This window comes from Cibotium barometz, chromosome 13 (genome assembly GCF_041138505.1).
Source record: "Cibotium barometz isolate CiBa-2024 chromosome 13, ASM4113850v1, whole genome shotgun sequence".
Classification (NCBI taxonomy): domain Eukaryota; kingdom Viridiplantae; phylum Streptophyta; class Polypodiopsida; order Cyatheales; family Cibotiaceae; genus Cibotium; species Cibotium barometz.
In genome coordinates, this window is record NC_141058.1 from 45,602,705 (window position 1) to 45,623,779 (window position 21,075).

Sequence of the window (21,075 nt, forward strand, 5' to 3'; positions counted from 1 at the left end):
AGTACAACCAACGGCTATGTATGGTGCACCCTTCTGGGGGGGCCAGGCCTCAAAAAAGGACCACTAAATTGTTGTCTGGCTGTTTCTTTATAAGGCTTCAATTCCGAATGCATGCCTCTAGCTTACTATATGTATGTATGTTTGTATGTATGTGTGTGCATGTACACACACGTATGTGCGCACGTGCAAGTGTGCATATATAATACACACACACAGCATGTACAAAACTCAAAAAAAAAGGACCAGTTGCCTACCTCTATTTTATACGTTGTATGTGCATGTATGTAGGCATCTGCAAGCATGTATGTATGTATGTATGTATGTATGCATGCATTTATGCATATGCATTTATGTAGGCATATGCATGTATGAATGGATGTGTATGCATGTATGTTTACATGTATGCATGCACATACATACATATATGCCTATATGCATGCGTGCATGCATGCACGCACACACATATGTGTGTGTGTATGTACATGCACACACATATGTGTGTGTGTATGTACATATATATGTATGTGTTGTGTGTACACACACACACACATACATATATATGTATGTATCTATAAAACTCACAAAAAAGAAGACCACACACAAGAAAACTAATGTTCCTTTTTAAAACTGAACTTCCAGACACATACCTCTATTTTACTGTGAAGAGAAGCCACCAATGCTTCCAGGTCCGTAATTCGTTGCCTTGCAGCTACCAACTCTGTTCTGTTATCACAACCCATTTTTGTATTTGAATTGGTTGAAGGCTTTTGAGACACCTCTCAAACCTCAAGTTGGAACAGGTATGTATTTCCTTCTACAACTGCAGAACACAATGTAAAGACAACATTAGAGAAACCTGTCTTTGAAAAAAACTTGAAGATCCTCCTCTTTCTCACCTTCATTCTGTATTTCTTTTTTTTTTGTTTTCTTTTCTCATCTTCTCTTCTCCCCTCCTTGTTCCCCTTGTCTTTTATCTTCCTTTCTTTTCTTTTTTCCACCCCTTTTTCCCCTTACAAGCTCCATATCTTCTTCATCGTCATTTGACCCCCTGGTTCTCCTCTCCCAAGAGTACTTCATGCCAGCCACTCCAACACCCCTGACCAAAGATACCCTCAAATGCAAATTATCAGAGGTGGAGCTTCAGCTACTTTTGCACCTCAGTAGCCTCTCTCCAGTCTATCACTTTAGTTAGAAGGATTGCCAAGAGCAGACCAGCCTGATGCCACCTGAGAAAACTTCGGAGCCACTCTTGCTGTCGAACATGGCTGCACAATCGACATTTAGTTACTTGGACGCAGCTATTTGGGATCAAATTGACTCCAAGCCAAACCTTGCTGTGGTTCAATTCCCTGTGAAGCAGTTTGGGTCCTTGTGAGAGGAACTGGAGCACATGGGCCCTCTTCCATACAAAGAAGAGGAACAGGTTGTCTACTGCTCAATTGGAGCAGTTGGTGTATTGCCAATGCAATCTCCACCTAATTGAGGAGTCGAGCAATCCGAAAGAGCCTCACCATGTCAATGTCGATAAAATCAACATTGAGAAGATGAAAGAAAGTCCCAGAGATCCCTCAGGAGGAGCGCGACATATAAGCCATGTTGTATGAGGAGTTAACGGCACTTGCTCATGCCACACGAGCATCAACACTAGCATTATAAGGAGGTGCCAGCTGAGACAAGTGCAAAGCTGAGGCAGCATGTAACTATTTGGCCCTCCTAGCTCTATTTCACATGATGAAATCCATGCCCGGACACCACATAGGTGGAAGAAGACATGGGGACAGGGTCCATAAGGTTTAAAAGCACCATTCTTAGTCAAAAAGCAAGAAAAAGCAAAAAAATCAAACAGGGTTGACCGCGAGCCAAGGGCACCATTGGAAAGAGGAGACTGAGCCAGACCAAAAAGCTAAAAGCCGCTTTTTCAAAAAGCATCTCCAGGGCCAAAAAGTAAGGCCCCGAAGCTAGAAAAGCAAAACAAGAACTTTTGACTAAAGTTGAGTAATATTTTACTATTAAAAAGACCAAAAGCAAAGTAAAAGACAAAAGCAAAGTAAAAGACAAAAGCAAAGTCAAAGGCAAAAGCAAAGCAAAAGCATCACTTTTTGGCAAAAAGCAAGGCTTCCCCAAGTATAAAAGAAGCATGAGCCTTGCAAAGTAAAAGGCAAAAGCATCACTTTTTGGCAAAAAGCAAGGCTTCCCCAAGTATAAAAGAAGCATGAGCCTCTCTTGAGCATCAAGTTGGAGAACAACCTTTTTATCTTTAAGGTGTTGCCATCTTTGGTGAGGCATGGAGATCATCTTCTCCATCACCATCTTCTTAATCATCAACCAAATCGTGGAGTTTTTCATCATTGCTCACTGATTCAGAGCGCCTTCATCAGCTATAATGCCATTTCATCATCTGTGTACGATTGTACACATCAATACAGCCGTACGGAACTATACGGACATGTGCAGAGCTATACGGACTGAAAATTTCAGAAACCCTAAAACTGCTCCGAAGACCCTAAAAATTGCTTTTTGAAGGTTTTTATTGCCCAAAAACCATTAAAACAAGTTTTAAATCAGTTTTCTTGCCAGAAAAAGCTTTTCCATGGTTTCCTTCATCGACAAGGCTGTAGGAGTTGTGGAGATTACTCATGCGATGAGCGAGTGATTCTTGGACTTGAACTTGAACTTGGAACTTGGACTTGAACTTGGGCTTGGATCTAGACTTAGACTTGATCGTTGGATTTGAACTTGGACTTGGACTTGGATTGGAACTTGGACCTGGACTTGGACTTGGACTTGGACTTGGATTTGGATCTGGACTTGGATTCATTGGATTTGGATTTGGATTTGGACTTGGACTTGGACTTGGACTTGGATTTGGACTCCGACTTGGACTTGGATTTAGATCTGGTACCAACCCAGTGAGAGATTCTTGTGGGTCATCCCCGTGGTGTGCTCGGCATCAGAGATCTCGTGCCTCAACACCGACGACTTCGACTTACGGATTCCACATCGGCATATTTGTTTGCTTTTGTATTCATTGATTGTATTGATCCTGGCCAGCGTACATGTGGATTGTTCCTGAATAAATTCCTGAAAGGGGGTGGGGCCTGTTCCCCGCCCAGTGTGGTGTATTGTGCAAGATCCCTATTCCCTTCTCTCTCTCCCCTCTCTCTATATCTTTCACACGTGGCTGAGTCTGTCACGACACGCCCCGCTTGGGCTTACACAACATCGTCCTCTTCTGAGAGTGACGCTAAGTCAACCGAGGAGGATACTCATGAGGACATCGAGCATGTTGAGGATTGAGTGCCCAGACTCTAGATTGAGGACTCTAGTCTTTGGGGCTATCAGGCTCCTCTAGTTTGTCATGCATGACTGTAAACCGGCCTGACGGGCGGTGAAACAAACACTCGCACATAAAACACTTCAACACCATTGAGGACCTAGAAAAGGAAAACAAACAGGAGGAGCTAGAGTGCTCCTGCAAACAGTACACGGACACCGATTGGCCCCAAATCGTAGTGGCCCCCCTTGTGGTATTTCTTTAATTGATTATAAGAGCTTTGATTACAATATAAGGCTGGGAACTCAGCCGACACAGTAGAACTCTTGAAGCCTGCAAAGAACCTGCATCATGGCTTCAAATCCACTCGGCATCCCCAAACAAATCCAGCCATGTGCTTGGATTTTTGGCTGCAAGTACAAGGTCACTTGGTTATGTTTCTTGGCATGGGAGTGATGCAAGCTCGCATGGCTGCGTGCTCATGGAGCAGATTGTTTTCTTCCTGCTAGAAAGGAACAGTGGGACCTACAGTTATGGGCATCTCTATGTTGCCAGATGTTTCATGAGGGAACAGGTAACTAGATGTATGGAAACAGGACAAAAGTTTCAAAGGGAAACAGGCCTAAGGGTTTCATCAGAAAACAGGTCGTAAGTTTCTCGAGGAGACATGTTTTTGGGTTTCTCTAGGAGATAGGTCACATGCAGGCAGAAGGTACAGGAGTGGACACATGTTTGGTACAGCCTTGCTACTGATTGGACAGGGGACAGGGAATCCATGACAGAAATGGATAGTACCCTTGGAAGGTAGAGAGGGATTGTACAGGTGTGTCAACTGTATGGTATGCTGTGCTGTGATACGAGTTCTCTATTGAGAGACAGTTTGGGAGACTGTGTTGTGATGCAGAAGCACTAGATGTGTCAGGGTGTGATGCTGTTCATAGTGTGAGAGGCTATGGATGGTTGTGGCAGCCTTGATCATGGGAGAAAGCTTCTGTATGCAGACTCAATGTGAGAGAGTCTTTTGATATGAACAATGGCTGGATTTGTTTGGGGATGCCGAGTGGATTTGAAGCCATGATGCAGGTTCTTTGCAGGCTTCAGGAGTTCTACTGTGTCGGCTAAGTTCCCAGCCTTATATTGTAATCAAAGCTCTTATAATCAATTAAAGAAATACCGCAAGGGGCGCCACTGCGTTTTGGGGCCAATCGGTGTCCGTGTACTGTTTGCAGGAGCACTCTAGCTCCCCCTGTTTGTTTTCTTTTTCTAGGTCCTCAATGGCGTTGAAGTGTTTTATGTGCGAGTGTTTGATTCACCGCCCGTCAGGCCGGTTTTCAAGGTTCCATTTGCCGGGACACATCGTCGACTTTCTCAAGGAGGCGAGTCCGTGGTTGCTTTGGTCGGGGCAATCGCCAACTTTCCTAAGGGGGCGAGCTCGCGGTTGTCTCATGAGAGTCACATCAAAAGCCTCAACATGAGGAAAGTGAAAAGGAAGTGCAGGACACAGTGCAGGATTGTGTGTCTTTGCCTATATGAGGTGAAGAGCAAGAGGTGAAGATGAAGCTCAGGAGAAAAGACACCAAGGACAAGAAGTAGTCGGCCAGGAACAAGAAGCATTTGAAGTGTTATGGTGCAGGAGATGCGTTGAAGGCTATGGCTTTCGACAGTTGTCACCGGTGGTATCTTCATAGAGGCTTCATGGGTTCGGAAGACAGTTTCTTTCTATGTTTAGCAGTGGTGATCTACTATGCTTCATCGAGGACTTGTAGTGCAAGCAGGTTTTGGGTGCCTGAGGATGTATCAGATGAAGCTCAGATGGAAGTGGAGGAACTTGACGCGGTTCTTATTCCTGAGCATATACTGGCACATAAGGAAAGAAAGGTACAGGGTAAAGTTTCCCGTTGCTATCCTGTGAAGTTCAAGAGCTGTTCACTGATGGATACGAGATGGAGGAGGTTCACTGATGGATGCGAAGTGGATGGAGGAGGGTGACTTAGCAGATTCACCTCAGGAGTTGCAGCTTTATCTTGATGCCTATGAGTTGGAGTCGACTCTTGTTACGGCTCATTCAGGTTCAGCAGAGCATGGGTCTGGAGCATTGCCTGATGCTCAAGAGGGGGGTAGCACCTCCGCTCCCTTGTTGTTACAGACAGGCTCATTTGTTATCTAGGAGTCGCTTGGTGACATCTTTGTATTCACCCGAAGGTACTGAGGCTGACAGTACATCTGCTTATGGGACTTCTATGATATTGTGTACTAGTCACATGAGATGGTAAAGTTGGCAGTCGCACGCACCTTGAACTATAACTGCAACTATGGATAACTCTATGGAGGGCATAAGTCTTGCGAGCAGTCCTAGAGTTGGTTTGGTTCATGGATATATGGATCGAACTCTGTTTGTGCATGTATGCATACACTTTTTGAGGTAGAGGTATTTTTGTATTCTGGTGCCATTGGATCCTGGTACCATTGAGAATACATTGGGAAATACTCTGCATTGTGTCTTGTGCTGCATGTATGTTGGTATGATACATCAAGTGCTTTATTATGTGCATGGATGCACCACTGGGTGTGACTCCTGCGGGATGGCCATGAGACATATGTGGGAAAGTACTTAGTGGATGTAGTGTTTGGATGCATTGAGTGCTTTCATATGCTCATGTTGTACCATCAGTCCTGGTTCCTGCGGGATGCCCATGGGCGTAAGGCTTGCGAGCAGCGCTTAGACTGTTACTTTAGAGTAAGTAGAGCAACTTGAGGAGCATATTGTTTGCGAATGCATATGTGTGTCATGCATATGTGTGCCATATGTAGAATGATGCATGGTTTTGTTTTTGGCTAACACAGTTAATGTGTTTCCATTTGGTTTTAGACTTTTGCTGTAGGTTCTGAAGGAACAAGCAAGAGGACAGTGTGTCTTATTGTGCAGGATGATTATTTTATCACCCAGATGCATTAGAAGGCCATTGTTTTTGCCATATGGGGTGTCTTTGCTCATAAATGGCAATCGAGGACGCTTGCCATTCTTCAAGAGGGGGGTATGTCACGACCCTGAGTTTTTCTCTGGACAATATGCAGGTGTGCACGGGGACATGGTGGATAGTGTGAATGGCATCAGGTGGGAGTGAAAATGGAAGCCCATGTGTGGAAAACCCCAAGTGTGAAGGGGGGCAAAGAGATTTTAACTTAAAAGGTTTTAAAAACCTTTAAAATCATTTTTAATGCCTTTTATGTAAGAAAACGTGGCCCATATGCTATTTTGGGGCCACGTGTGCTTTTTGGGAAAAAGAGGGGCTGGCAGGCAGAAAGGGGCGCCTATCTCTAGATGTGGGTGTGCTTTTTCGCTGAGGAGGGCTGTTCGGCAGTGTACACAGGAGAACACGTTGAGCTCTTTCTCTCTCCCAGGTGTCTGTCTACGGCAGGGCAGGAGACAGAGGCATGCTGAACTGCAGGTACAAGTCGGCTGCGTGGAGGATGCACGTGGGCTGAACTGCAGGTACAAGTCGGCTGCGTGGAGGATGCACGTGGATGGACTGCAGAGTGTACATGCGCAGCTTAATACCTCCTTATGCATGCTTTTTGGAGAGTGAAGGCTGGCTGCTGTGCTGCGCTACAGGACAGAATACAGGCCTCTTTTCTCTCTCTCTCTTGGCAAACAGGTGGCTGCAGGCAGCGCTGGACAGAGCAGCGCATGGTTCTCTCCTGTGCACAGAGACGGCTGCTGGATAGATGAGCACATGTGGGCTGGTTCTCTTTCTCAAGGACCGTAGGCTCTACAGGCTCTTGATGGTTGCAGAAGGGAAAGTGTTAGGTGGCTGCTGGACTGGCTGCAGGTGGACTGAATAGCCACTGCAGGTATGGGTGTCAGTACGTCATGTTCTCTCTCTTTCCCTTGGCAAACGAGCAGATGCAGGCGGTGCAGGACAGACAGTGTGTGCTTCTCCTGAGTGGAAAGGGGCTGGCTTCTCTTGACATAAAGGTGGACAGGGGCTGGTTTTTCATGAACATAGACATCATGTCGATGGCGTTCAACTGATGGAACTTTCAGCTTCTCTTTGCTTTGGGTTCGGGACTGTTTTGGGACAGTTTATGGGCTGTTTTTGTTTGGCTGCAAATTCAGCTATGTGCTTGGGTTTTTGGCTGCAAGTACAAGGTCACTTGGTTATGTTTCTTGGCATGGGAGTGATGCAAGCTCGCATGGCTGCGTGCTCATGGAGCAGATTGTTTTCTTCCTGCTAGAAAGGAACAGTGGGACCTACAGTTATGGGCATCTCTATGTTGCCAGATGTTTCATGAGGGAACAGGTAACTAGATGTATGGAAACAGGACAGAAGTTTCAAAGGGAAACAGGCCTAAGGGTTTCATCAGGAAACAGGTCGTAGGTTTCTCGAGGAGACATGTGTTTGGGTTTCTCCAGGAGATAGGTCACATGCAGGCAAAAGGTACAGGAGTGGACACATGTTTGGTACAGCCTTGCTACTGATTGGACAGGGGACAGGGAATCCATGACAGAGATGGATAGTACCCTTGGAAGGTAGAGAGGGATTGTACAGGTGTGTCAACTGTATGGTATGCTGTGCTGTGATATGAGTTCTCTATTGAGAGACAGTTTGGGAGACTGTGTTGTGATGCAGAAGCACTGGATGTGTCAGGGTGTGATGCTGTTCATAGTGTGAGAGGCTATGGATGGTTGTGGCAGCCTTGATCATGGGAGAAAGCTTCTGTATGCAAACTCAATGTGAGAGAGTCTTTTGATATGAACAATGGCTGGATTTGTTTGGGGATGCCGAGTGGATTTGAAGCCATGATGCAGGTTCTTTGCAGGCTTCAGGAGTTCTACTGTGTCGGCTGAGTTCCCAGCCTTATATTGTAATCAAAGCTCTTATAATCAATTAAAGAAATACCGCAAGGGACGCCACTGCGTTTTGGGGCCAATCGGTGTCCGTGTACTGTTTGCAGGAGCACTCTAGCTCTCCCTGTTTGTTTTCTTTTTCTAGGTCCTCAATGGCGTTGAAGTGTTTTATGTGCGAGTGTTTGATTCACCGCCCGTCAGGCCGGTTTTCAATGACTGCATCTATCAGCATGCTTTACTTTGTGTATGTCAGCTCAAGATTCAAACTTTTTGTGATCACTTTGAGTGCTCAGTGGACTATATCACTCTTGCTTGCGGGCTGCTTTATATATTATTTCTTGTGTTTTGAGCAGTTGCCATTATTGATGATGGAATCCGGATCTTGATTCTTGATGTTGCTAGTTTATTTATGCCAATTGTTCGATTGGGTGCCCATTATAACTGGGTCACCCAGATTCTTTAGTTTTAACTTGTAACACAGGAGAAACAACGTCGACACATGGAGCACAAGCAATTTCTTGCAGCTCTTGATGCAAGGATAGTACCCACGACATCTTCGACTCGCCTTCACGAGAAGGTGAATTTTAGTAAGTATAGCAGTAAATTCGATCCCACAACTCTATATTCTTCGATTCATCATTTTGAAGCATACTTTGCTGGGTAGGAAGTCAAACATAGAGAAGGTGGTGTTAGCTAGTTGCTACATCGAAGGAAAAGCCAAGCCAATTCCAATTATGGAGCTGCTACCTACGAGTGGGACCAATTTGTCACTGACCTCAAGAAGCAGTTTCTACCACCTCATTATTTTGAGCGACTCGAGAACGAGTATCGGGGATTCCGCCAAAACGCGCTACTAGTCCTCTAGTTTGAAAATAAAGTCACTCACCTAGCTTTACAATTGCAAAAATCAGATGAGGACAAACGAGGTCAATTCCTCTACGGTTTGGACATGCAAATCTAGTGGGATGTGCGCATGTTTGAACCCCAGACTTTTAATCGGGCACTTTCGCGTGCGCAAAATGCCAAGATAAAATACAACAACAAAAAACCAAAGACCTCTCATCCCGGAGTAGCCAAGGCAGCCACTGCCACTAGCAAGGGCCATAACAGACCCAATTAGGTTCTACCCTGGGAGCCTTTGGCTCCAAGAACTTGAACAATTGACCTCACCTTACTCCAGACCAAAAGGCTCTTGCCGACAAGACAAGTGGTAAGCTCAGTCCTGAAGAGCACGAACAATACAAGGAGGGGCAATGTTTCTTTTGTCACACAAAAGGACGTACTTCTAAGGCATGCGACCCTTGCTCACACTACCACCTCAGCCTCAACAGCTTCCGTGGTGAGCCAGCCTCCCACACCGACTCCCCAAGTTGTCACTAGTCCTCCAACACCCACTCCTACGATTGGTGCATTGTCAGTCGGGAGCTCGAGGATAAGCACAAGGGAAACCATGACCGGGAGTTTGAGCGAAATGAATTGCTCAAGACATTTGGCTACATAGGTGGCCAAAGAGTCATTGTCTTGTTTGACAGGGCACTACAAAGGATGTGGTCAAAATAGGCTGCCAAGCCCGTCTTTCGTTGACCTCGGTACAGAAGAAAGTGGAGGGATTTAGTGAGAGAATGGTTGAAGGCAGCAAGCGAAAGCAAAGGAAAGACTTGGAGCAGCCTGCAATGATCCAACACTTGAGCAAAATGATAAATGAATTAAATGGCAAAAAGCCTGTTCTTATACACATCATGAAGGGGCTGGTCCCAGCTAGCATAAAAACCCACAACTGAGGACAAAGTCCATGGCTAGGAAAAATGCCTAGGCAAAAGTGTAAAAAATACCCATAAATATCAGATAAATATGCTGAATAAAAGGGGGCATAAAAGGGATCAAACGGGGCTAGCGATGATCATTCCAACACCTCCTCTCAGCTCCAGCACGGTGGTCCTACTCCCATACGGGTAAGGAGCTAGTATCTCGAGGAAGAGGTTTGGTGAAGAGATCAACTAGGTTATCCTGAGAGGAAAAATACTCCAGAGAAATGATGTCATCAGCGACCAGCTCACGAACAAAGTGAAAATGAACCTCAATATGTTTGGTCCTGCCATGAAAGATGAAGCACATTGCTAGAGATCTTGGGAACATAAAGCACATCTCGGATAGTAGAAGGCTAGCCAAGAAAAGAGTTAAGTCGCACGTTACCCACACAAGAGGCCTCAAGGATAGCATCGCTAATGGACACCTTCGAAGAGCTAGGTCAAATATCATGCAGAATGGACCTTTCACGAGTCATGTGAGTAGTGCACCCACTATCAACCACCCACTCCGTAAGACGTGAGGTGGTAGAAACAGGTGAGTCCGTGGGAAGCTCCTCAATGCTGATTAAGACAGTCTCCTTGGTGGAAGAGGAACTCTACGATTGGTTGGTGGGCTTCTTTGCAAAACCACCTTCTCCCTTCTTCTTGCGACAGTCAGGCTGAATGTGACCTTTGTGACCACAATAATGGCAAGTAAGATCCTTATGAGCAGGCTTGTTAGCAAGTTTAGAGTCAACTTTGTTGCTGGTGGAACCCTTAGGCTGCCATTTGCCTTTGCCCTTGACCTGAAAAAGGGTCTCGGAACCCTGGTTTGTTTTTCCTCGTAGTTCTATCCTGAAGTATGCCAACAACAATATGCAAATTGGGAGTAGAGGGAAGAAGTGAAATAGTATCACAAAAAGATGAGAAAGTTTCAGGCAATTTGGCGAGGAGTCGATGGACAAAGTCTTCATCAGTAGCCTTGCTCCCCAAACAGACCAACTACTTCTAGATGGTAACAAACTCCATGATGGAATCCATGATGTTGGCAGTACCAGAGATCTTCAGGTTGGCAAGGTGATTCTCCAAGGCAATCTTTTGAGTAGAGTTTTCTCTATGATACCTCCTTTGAATGGCATCCCACAATTCTTCTACGGTCTTATCATCATTGTCATCAAATTAACAAGCAACAAATGGTTTAATGTTGAAGATGAGGAAAGCATGTGCCCGAGCATCCTTATCGAGCCAGGCATCAATCTCAGCCCAAGGGGAAGTTGCAGTTGGCTGGGCCTCGCCCCCCATAACAATACCCCATAGCCAATGATACCGGAGTAAAGTCTTCACCTGCAAAAGACCAATCAAGGCAGTTGGTCCCATCTAGGATGGATTCCTTGGGAAGTTGGGGAATAGATGAAGAGATGACAATCAATGTAGAAGCCATGGAATCCTCCTCTTGAATTTACAGTGGAAAGGCTACAAGTAAGTACCCGGGGACTGCCCACTCCTCCGTAGACGCTAGGTGAGGTGAAACAAAGATGTAGAACTATACTCCTTCCAAAGACCAAGGCACACGGGTGAAGACAGGAGCCAACTCGATGTGCGATAAAGGGAGGGAGAGGCTAATGGAGCAAGTGTGCCTGGTCTAGGGTAGGGACAAAACGCAAACAATAGGGATGCTTTAAAAAAATGCATTAAACTGCGAGGGAGGGTTGGAAAAAAAACGCTAGTTGATAGTCTTCTTGTGGAGCCTGAGAACCTCAGTGCTCTGATACCATGAGAGAATGGTTGAAGGCAGCAAGGAGAAGCTTGAAGCACCCAGCAATGATCCAACACTTCAGCAAAATGATGAATGAATTAAATGGCAAAAAAGCCTGTTCTTATATACATCATGAAGAGGCTGGTCGGCCAGCATAAAAATCCACGACTGAGCACAAAGTCCACGACGAGGAAAACCGCCTAATAAAAAGTGGGAAAAATACCCATAAATATCAGATAAATATGCTGACTAAAAGGAGGCATAAAAGGGATCAAACGAGGCTGGAGATGATCATTCCAACATTTAGCACAAGCATGACCATTGACAACAAGCATCAAGTTTGAAGCTTGCCGTGCTAAATTAGTCATCCAGAGTACAAAATTTGTACGCGATTTCATGGTTGCCCCTCTCGTAGGTGCAAACATAATCTTAAGGATCCAATGGTTTCACAAGTTCACCCTAGACGTTGATTGGGACCAACAGACGTTTTGGATTACCCGAAATATGTCAAAGGCTCCCGTGATCATTAAGTGTTAACCAGGGATATCTAACTTTCCAATCATTAGCCATATACAGGCTAAACGCAAGGTGCAGTGATCTATATTCAAACCACCCAGATAGTGACGTGACTTCATGACTAGTTCCAGAAGATATTTCTTCAAGACAACCTGCCTCCCAAACTTCCCCCATCTAGACCGGAGGACCACAAGATTGAGCTCCTTCCAAGTTCCGAGCCCCCCCCCCCCCCCCCCCCCCCCCCCCCCCCCAAGTTTCCATATCGCCTGAGCAAGGCCATGGAGACAGAGTTGGACCGTCAACTGCATGAATTGTTGCAATCAGGTTTCATATGCTCTAGTGTGTCTCCATTCGCTGCCCTGATCCTCTTTGTAAAAAAGAAGAATGGATCCTCCCGGCTTTGCATAGATTATCGCGCGCTCAACAAGCTGACAATAAAGAGCAAGTTCCCTATGCCTTGGATTGCTTACATCCTAGAGAGACTAAATGGAGTAAAGGTGTTTTCCAAGATTGACCTCAAAAGTGGGTACCATCAAGTACGAATTGTGGACGGGGACATCCCCAAAACCACATTCGGAACTAAGCGAACCCACTACAAGTTCGTAGTCATGCCTTTTGATTTAAGCCTTAGGTACATTTAACCTGCATTATGATGCAGGATTTCAGAGACTTGATAGGCAAGCGTGTCTTCATCTTTTTGGATGACATACTAATTCTCTCAGCTATAGAAGAGCAACACGACATGGACATGAAAAAAGTGATGAAATTGCTGGAAAGCAATGAGCTTTATGTCAATGAGAAAAAATCGAAATTTTACCTATACGAGGTTCACTACCTCGGATATATAATCAGTGCCAAAGGCATCTGGTTTAGACCCTGCAAAGGTGGCAAAAATCCTTAATTGGGAGATTCCGGAAACTACATATGACATTCAATCGTTCATGGGTGTTTGCCACGCATTCTCCACCCACATCGTCAAGTTTTCTGACACCTCAGCAGCTCTTACTAATTTGCTTAAAGGTGCCAAGACTCGGAGGCAACATATTCAAATGACCCCTTCGGATTTACAAGCTTTCAAGGACCTTACGGTTGCATTATCTAAGGCTCCTTGTTTAGTGTTAGCCTCCTGGGATGACCCATTCCAAGTAATCACCGATGCGAGTAACATCGCTATCGGAGCGGTCTTGCAACAGAATGGGCATCTAGTCCCTTACATTTCTCGGAAGCTCACCCCTGTAGAAAAGAACTACTGGGTCTATGATCGAGAACTCCTCACCACGGTGATACAAGCCCTAAAGCATTGGAAACATTTGCTTTATGGGCGTGACTTTGAGGTTCACACAGAGATTGTCACGCTTTGCATTGGCTTCAAACAATACCAAGTGTGAATTGGAGTGACAGTCAACACTACTAGAACCAGATTTTCCAACAGTTTAGTGGAATGATAAAGTACCTTCCGGGCAAGGCTAACCCAATGACTTTTCTACACCTTGAGCAAGAAAGGAACCCTGTCCCACATCCAATCCACATATATGGAATTTACTAGTACAGGACTAGATGAAATGAAGCACAAGTATGCGGATTCCGTGGAATTCGATACTCAGTGGGAACAGGCATTGGATGCCACAGAACCATGCCATTTCTAAATACGCAATGGTTGGCTTTTTTACAAAGGTCGACTTTGTGTGTTGCAACAATTCCAGGCAACTCTTCTCTATGATGCTGTTACTGGTGGTTATAGGAGCACAAACTCAACTTTGGAGAAGTTAGAGCAGCGGTTTTATTGGCCCAGAATCAGGAGAGACATGTTCACTCATGTGAAACAATGTCTGGTTTGTCAAAAAGTGAACACTCCTCGTGAGAAGAAGATAGGGTTGTTGCAACCTTTATCTATTCCCAAAGGACCTTTTCGAGATACCTCGATGGATTTTGTAACAAACCTCCCTCTCCAAGTAAGCGTAATACGCAATGTTTGACGATTGTTGATCATTTTAGCAAATTTGTTATGCTTATTCCTTGTAGGGCTAGCGTTCGTGTTGAAGATGTTGCTAGGTTGCTATCAGGCATTGGTACCTCATAGGTGGCAAACCTAGGACCATTGTGTCAAATCGAGATGCCAAGTTTACCAGTCAGTTGAATTTTTCTAGTGCATACCACCCACAGACGGACAGTCAGACCGAGATTTACAATCAATTGGCATTCGTCGTGCTAAAGTGTTATCTTCACAACTAGCAAGGTAAGTGCGAACAGTTTTTGCCTTTAGTTCAAGCTATGTTGAATGACTCTTTTCTTCACCTATTTGCAAGACTCCATATGAGGCAACATTTGGAGTCTTTTTTGACCAGGACATCGTCCTCAGTGCCTGAAGCTAACAGGTTGATGAAGTCTTACCACGAGATCTTGAAGTCTCTGAGATTGGCTAAGCAGGAGGCTTATACTAGGCAGGCCCACAAGGACAAAAGAGATGTGATCTTCTCGGAAGGAGACTGGGTATATCTATGGATAATGAAGTAAAGGTTGAAATAGGTGGACAAGTGATGCCCAAAGTTATCGTTTCGGAGCTTCGGACCTTTTCCCATTCTCAAGAAGATCAACGAGGTTTCTATAGAGCTAAAGCTATCTCCCAATTGGACCATGCATGATGTGTTCCAGGTCAGTTGGTTGAAGCCTTATATTGGACCTCTCTCCAATGTCCACAATGAACAGAAACCAGACATAGTGGACGAAGCTAAAAGTTATGGTTCTGAAACATATCCTCTTGCATCGTTTCAAGCACGGCTCCTGCCGAAAAGAAAGACAATTCCTCATGAAGTTTCAAGACCGAGGGACAAATGAGGCAGGGTGGCTTGACAAGAACTTCTTCGAAGATTATCTGGCATTATTGACGGACTATTTGGAGGCTTTGCTGCATCCATCAAGTTAAGCAAAATGGGATGTCACGTCCATCCCGCACTTGGATGCCACGTGGACATATTTGTACAACACGTGCACCTAAAGTGGTAATTGATCCCTTGTGAGCCCCAGTCTGCGAGACGAGTCAGCCTAAGCGTCCAAGGTTAGGTATACAAGCCCTGTACATGGCCCTGTACATGGTCTTAGTCAAGTCGGCAAGTCGTGCACATGAAGCATTACCAGTCTGTACTATGAGTCACCCTCTGGAATGATGACAGGTGTTCCGAGCATTGATAGGCTTGTAGTCAGATGCAAGGCACCTGAGGAAGCATGTAGATGTGCATAGAGTGTAGACAGGTACCCAACACTTGGGCCATGTGGAGCAGCCCATGGGCCATGGCTTTGGCCCATGAAGCTCCATAGCATGTAATGGCCAGCCCTTATAGGGCATAGGCCTAGTCGGCCAGCCCTAGGGGCATGGATTGGCTGTCGGCCATGCCTAGAAGGCATAGGCTGCTAGTCAGCCAGCCCTACCAAGCATGGGCAGCCAGTATGCCAGCCCATGGAGGGCCAGCACAGTAACATATTAAATAAGGCGCATATTAAATGCTAGGTTAACCAAGTCGTGGAGCATAAATATACAGGCCAACTGTTGCTGAAGCCCACTGACCAGCATCATTGAGAGGTATATAAGCATAGGCTAGCCAAGGGATTTAATCATCTCAAATTCACAAAATGCTAAAGGTTTTCAAGGGCCAGGACAGCCAAGGGAATTCCCAAAGCAAGGTGAACTTGAAGGTCAACAGTCAGGTATCTCAAGCTGTAGATTTACGGCCAAGGTGTGCCTACAGATTTCAATCTTTTTCTCATCATTGAATAAAGCAAATACACCATCCTTGGTGGGGGGTCTTCAGAGGGTATTTGGGACCCAATCGACTGTACCTTGTCTTTATCATTCTTCTCACAAGTTTCTTCCGGACCCAAGAGGTGGAGGACACCAACATAGTGGATCTTGTGGACCCTCCACGAGCTACTCTGGACCTACCTCGCCCAAGAGGAGTTACCTCGGACGAGCCTCTACACTCCAACGTGCCCGACGCCCTCGACCCCCCCTAGGCCACGATCACCTCATCAGCTCCAGATCCAAGACATGCTCCACCGCCATCGAGCTACCTTTCCACGTGACATAGCTGAGGGAGACCTCTCGGCCATACTCATTAGCCCCATGCTTGATATTTTGGAGAGTGGTATACCATCTACTCAGAGCTGATGTTGCTCTCGTGTTTCTATGTTCTTAGTATTCCATGATGAGTTTCCATGGACAGTTTTGTATCACACCAATGAGATAGCTATGTTTATGTTTTCTTTCTGTTTTATTTTCCATTCCATGATGAGATATGCCATGGACATTATTGTATCACTTTGGTCTCATAGGCCCATTGGGTCTTTAGTAGACGCTTAATCTCTTTCTCTCTCTCTCTCTCTCTCTCTCTCTCTCTCTCTCTCTCTCTCTCATGATTGGTCATACATTGGCCAAACTTTATGGCGCAGTGCTCGAGGCAAAGTTGAGCTCATATGCAGAGAAGGAGGGACTGTGAGCACCAGGGCAAGCTGGATTCCGACAACTTTCTCCACTATTGACCATATATTCACTCTGAGATGTCTGATTGACCAGGCTAGGGCGCAAGAGAAGAGATTATACTGCTGCTTTGTGGATTTCCGCAAAGCATTTGACACGAGTGCCTCTATAGCCCTCTGCTAAATCTGAAATAAGCATTTGTCAATGTAAGTCACAGATCCCATCAATGTAGAGCCCAAATAAAGTTAGGGAGAAAGGGCAACCCTTTTTCACCCCAATCGTGCTAGAGATTTCCTATGATCCTAAAGGTCTAACCTAGCCAATTACTAACTCATAAAGTGTTGTGATGCCCCATATCGTCTCTAAGGGCACACCAAATCCTGCAAGCACTTGAGGAGGCAAGCTCCAAGGACAATGTCGAAACTCTTGCAAAAATCCACAATAGATGACCTCCTCGAGATCTCTCTGTGGTCTGACCTCCCTAATGATATCCCTTAATATATATAAAAAGTGGTCCACTGTGGAGTACATCCTTCAAAAACTAGTCTACCATGTGACCTTGTATCCATAAATCTCTGCCATGGAGCTAAGCTTTGACTCTAGCACCAATCCATAAAGCTTGGCCACTGTGTGGTCAATAATGATAGCCTTGTAGATGTTAGGATCTCATGGGTCCCAGGCTTTGAAGATGGGGGTGATTGTGTTGGTCGACCATGAAGGTCGAAAACCATGACAAAACTCTGCTGAACATATGTGCCAACAGAGGAGTAAGCGTGTTCACATGCGTGTGCAATGTGCTCTACCCACCAGAGAAGGGCCATCTGTCCATCCTGTTATATATAATGAGCCCGAGGATAGCTCCCATGCCAAGGAAGTACCTGCCAAAAGCTATGGTGTGCCCCAGATCCTGTTATCTCCTCTGCAGCCATGTGTCCCTAGGATCCACCTCTTATATATAAATTGGGTCTCCAAATTCTAGTAGGTAACTTGATGGTTCTCTATCCTTGTATTAAAATCCCCTATAATCTCACCCAAACTTGAGTACTCCATGATGTCCTCATAGAGAGGCATGTATGACTGATCACCCACTAGGCTAGGCATATGCAGACGTCTCAGGTGGAAAATAGCAAATTGCAATGTGTACAAACCTATCACCAGGTAAACCTTATCACAGGTACATATATCGGGCCTCCTTAGAGAGGATTAATAGAACTCTCTTTCTAATCCCATAATTGTCACTTGCTAGTGTCGCAGCACTCCACACCACATTGGCATGGCTGGGGACTGACCGTGCATTTATCAAGATGGGTTAGCCATTCTAAGTGATTGGAGCGACGACAATCTTGTATGGTTTTGTATCCCTATAAGGGAAAGGACCTATGCCAAATAAACAATCTTTTATGGTTTTGTATACATCTATGGTAACCTCAAGTGCTCATTGGTTACACTGCTCACTATACTAAACCCTCAAGTGCTGTTCAGGTCATGGGTGTCAAACAAGAAGAAGAATTTGATCTTTTCAACAGCATACGGAATTGTCAGCTGATTGAAATGAAGGTGATGTTTGTCACCAAAGCAGACTCGGGCGCCGTGCTAAAGTTATGCTTTACTGTTTGTTCAAATACACGCCTAGCTTTCGGTATGTAGCAAGCCATCAGAGTAAACAACTGTTCACATTTTGGAAAAAATGAAGAGGTGTTACCTCGCTCAGCAGAAGCTCCCGTCGCTGCACGCATAAACGAATTTATAATAATGCCTGCCTTTGTGTGATATGTAGTTTTTTCTTTGGGGGGTTTGAGATTTTGGAAAATGAATGTAAAATAGACCTCTTTATACATGTGCGTACATCTATGAAAGAGAGCCTTTTTTATATATAATTAAATTGCAATATTATGAAATCTTATAGTACATTATCAGTTATTTGTGTATTTTTATTTTTTATAACTATAAGTATACCTTATTATTGATTTTATATCACCTATTGTATTATTTTATGGTAATATTTTATGTCATTAATTTTATAATATTTAAGAGAGAGAGAGAGAGAGAGAGAGAGAGAGAGAGAGAGATTTAAAATTACCTATTACTCTCTTTCATTTGATGGAGAAAATTCCAATACTTTTATAAAAATGAGTGAAGAGCAATGCCCAAAATATCCAGTTTGTAGAGTAAATTTCTCCATTCGAATTGACGAATCCAGGTTTAAAAATAGATAAGTTGAGAAATAGCTATGTCGTTTTAAATTAAGTGTTTAAATCATGGGGCAACCTTGAATTTAAAGGTACATATGAAAGCAAAACTCCATTTAAAGGTCTTTGATTTAAGGGTTATTACTTCATTTTAATATTTCATGATTCTGGCAAGTGGATAGTGCCAAATGGACACATTATGATGTGGGAGTGGAATCTTGACAGACATTTATCTCGACACACATTCTCTCTCTCTCTCTCTCTCTCTCTCTCTCTCTCTCTCTCTCTCTCTCGTGTTAAAAGATATGATCTAGCATCCATGAGTTGGGTGCGCACATTAAAACTTCGTGTTTATCTAGTGTGCACATTGAAACTTAGTGTTTGTCTAGGTGAACATTGAGGACTAAAGGTCCAAGAGCTAAGGTTAGAATTCCTTGTAAAAGGTAATCTTACTAAGTGAATCTCTAGGTGGAATCTCCATGATCCAAGGTACCTCCCATTAATGTAGGGGGAGGTGGAGATGATTGTGGATCTAGGTGCCTACCATTATTGTGAAGCCTATATCTATTAGTTCCATGCACACATTCTTATGTGAGAGCCTACATTAACCCTTCTGTAATTATAATAAGCTTTGTGTTGCTTTATGAATCTTACTCTTGCACATGGTTTACTTCTTGTTTGTGTCATTTGAGTATTAATGACATTAATTAGCCTTATGCTATATACATCTAATACTCATTAGATTAAGCCATTAATCACACATTAAGGGTACACCATTCTAGTGAGCTCTAGATGACTCTGTTGTGGTCTCAACTCACTTAAAGCTACCAAGAGGAGGAAGAGAAGAAGATGAAGAGGGAGTTGGGGTTCTCTCTGGGAATACGCACCAAGGTCTCAGCCACTACCTAGACTTGTAAGCCTTCTACTTTTGACACCATCTACTATGCTATTCGACTACCTTGTATTATATAACCCTTCACGTCAATCACACTCTCACTCGTCACCACTACTCTAATAACTCATAGTAAAACGTAGACAACCTAAGAGCTAACAAGATATTCATTCTGCATGAGCTTTTATAATACACATACTATCTTCCTCCCAGCTCAAAGAGGAGATGCAAACCACACAACCTGCTATCCCCATCTCTAGGGGTGGAGTCCTCCTTATAATACACACATAGGTTACAAGCTTCTATGGGGGCTGCCTCGATATCCACATCTATCATGATAACTATTACAAGCAAGATCTTTTGATCTAGATTCCATCAAGGAAGGGTAGATAGTAGTGCTCAACAAAGATCTCCACTTACCTTGGGAAAGGAAGGGGGAGATATCGCTCAAGAGAGATCTCTGCTCACCTTGGGAAAGGGAGGCAGATGTGCGAGCCATGAGTAGCCTAGCTTAGGGTGGTCATGCATGTCATGAGTGCACATGGTCGTTGGTGGGCTTGGAGGTCAAAGAAGTATGAGGGCATCGGTTGTGATGGGTAGAGGTGAGGGACGGAGAGCTCAGAGAGCACCAACGATGGTGGCAGTGGGCTGGTGAGGTTGGAGAGGTCGAAGAATATGGCGGGGACAAGGATGGAGTGTGGAGGACCTAGCTAGCCATCTACTCCATTCACCGTCCTAGTAGTGAATGCGAGATAAGAAGGGATACATATTCCTTGGCAAGCTTATCCCCTGAGCAAAGCATATGGCCGCAAGACAACTTTCAGGCATGAATGCAATGTCATGCTACCGAAAGACAAGTCCTTTGCCACTACCTCCTACGAAAAGCATTCGACGAGGCAACCCAAGCATAAAAAGGCCACAAGCCATGTGGCACTACCTCCGAGCAAATCATCTGGCGAGATAATCCACGCATGCTAAGGAAAAGAAAAACAATACCATGTGCAAATAGAAGGAATTGAGGCCAAAGGTAGGCTATCACATAAAGAAAATACAATGGTAAGCATAAACTAGAAAAGTGGCCTCGGCTAATATTTCTACCAAGAAAAACATGAGCCATGTGTGTGCCCAGAGGAGGCCTCACCCTTTGCAACATTGGTGGGTGGAGGAGGTGAGATCATGACCAATGGAACGATGCCTCATGACAAGGCATTAATCCTCCTAGCACTAGCTATCAAAGCCTGCTAGTGCGAAGAGTGGCCAATAGCTCTTGCTCATGCTGACACAAATTGCAGTCAACTTAACCTCATGTTGGCTATGCAATGCACTCTGCTCTGTCATATG

General features: G+C 44.7%; 1 protein-coding gene across 6 annotated transcripts in view; it reads right to left on the reverse strand.

Annotated features, from left to right (window-relative positions):
- The window catches only part of LOC147632739 (Pseudouridine synthase family protein), a 122,686-nt gene extending 104,213 nt beyond the window's left edge, over window positions 1-18,473 (reverse strand). For all 6 annotated transcript variants that reach the window (XR_015267231.1, XM_086807584.1, XM_086807582.1 and 3 more), the window contains exons 1-2: window positions 18,356-18,473; window positions 648-820 (exon numbers count right to left, since the gene is read on the reverse strand). Coding sequence is in view for 5 of the 6 variants with exons in the window: in XM_086807584.1 (XP_086663710.1) it covers window positions 648-740 (93 nt within the window). In the remaining variant the exon portion in view is untranslated. The remainder of the gene's footprint in view (window positions 1-647; window positions 821-18,355) is intronic.
- Window positions 18,474-21,075: the final 2,602 nt, after the last annotated feature.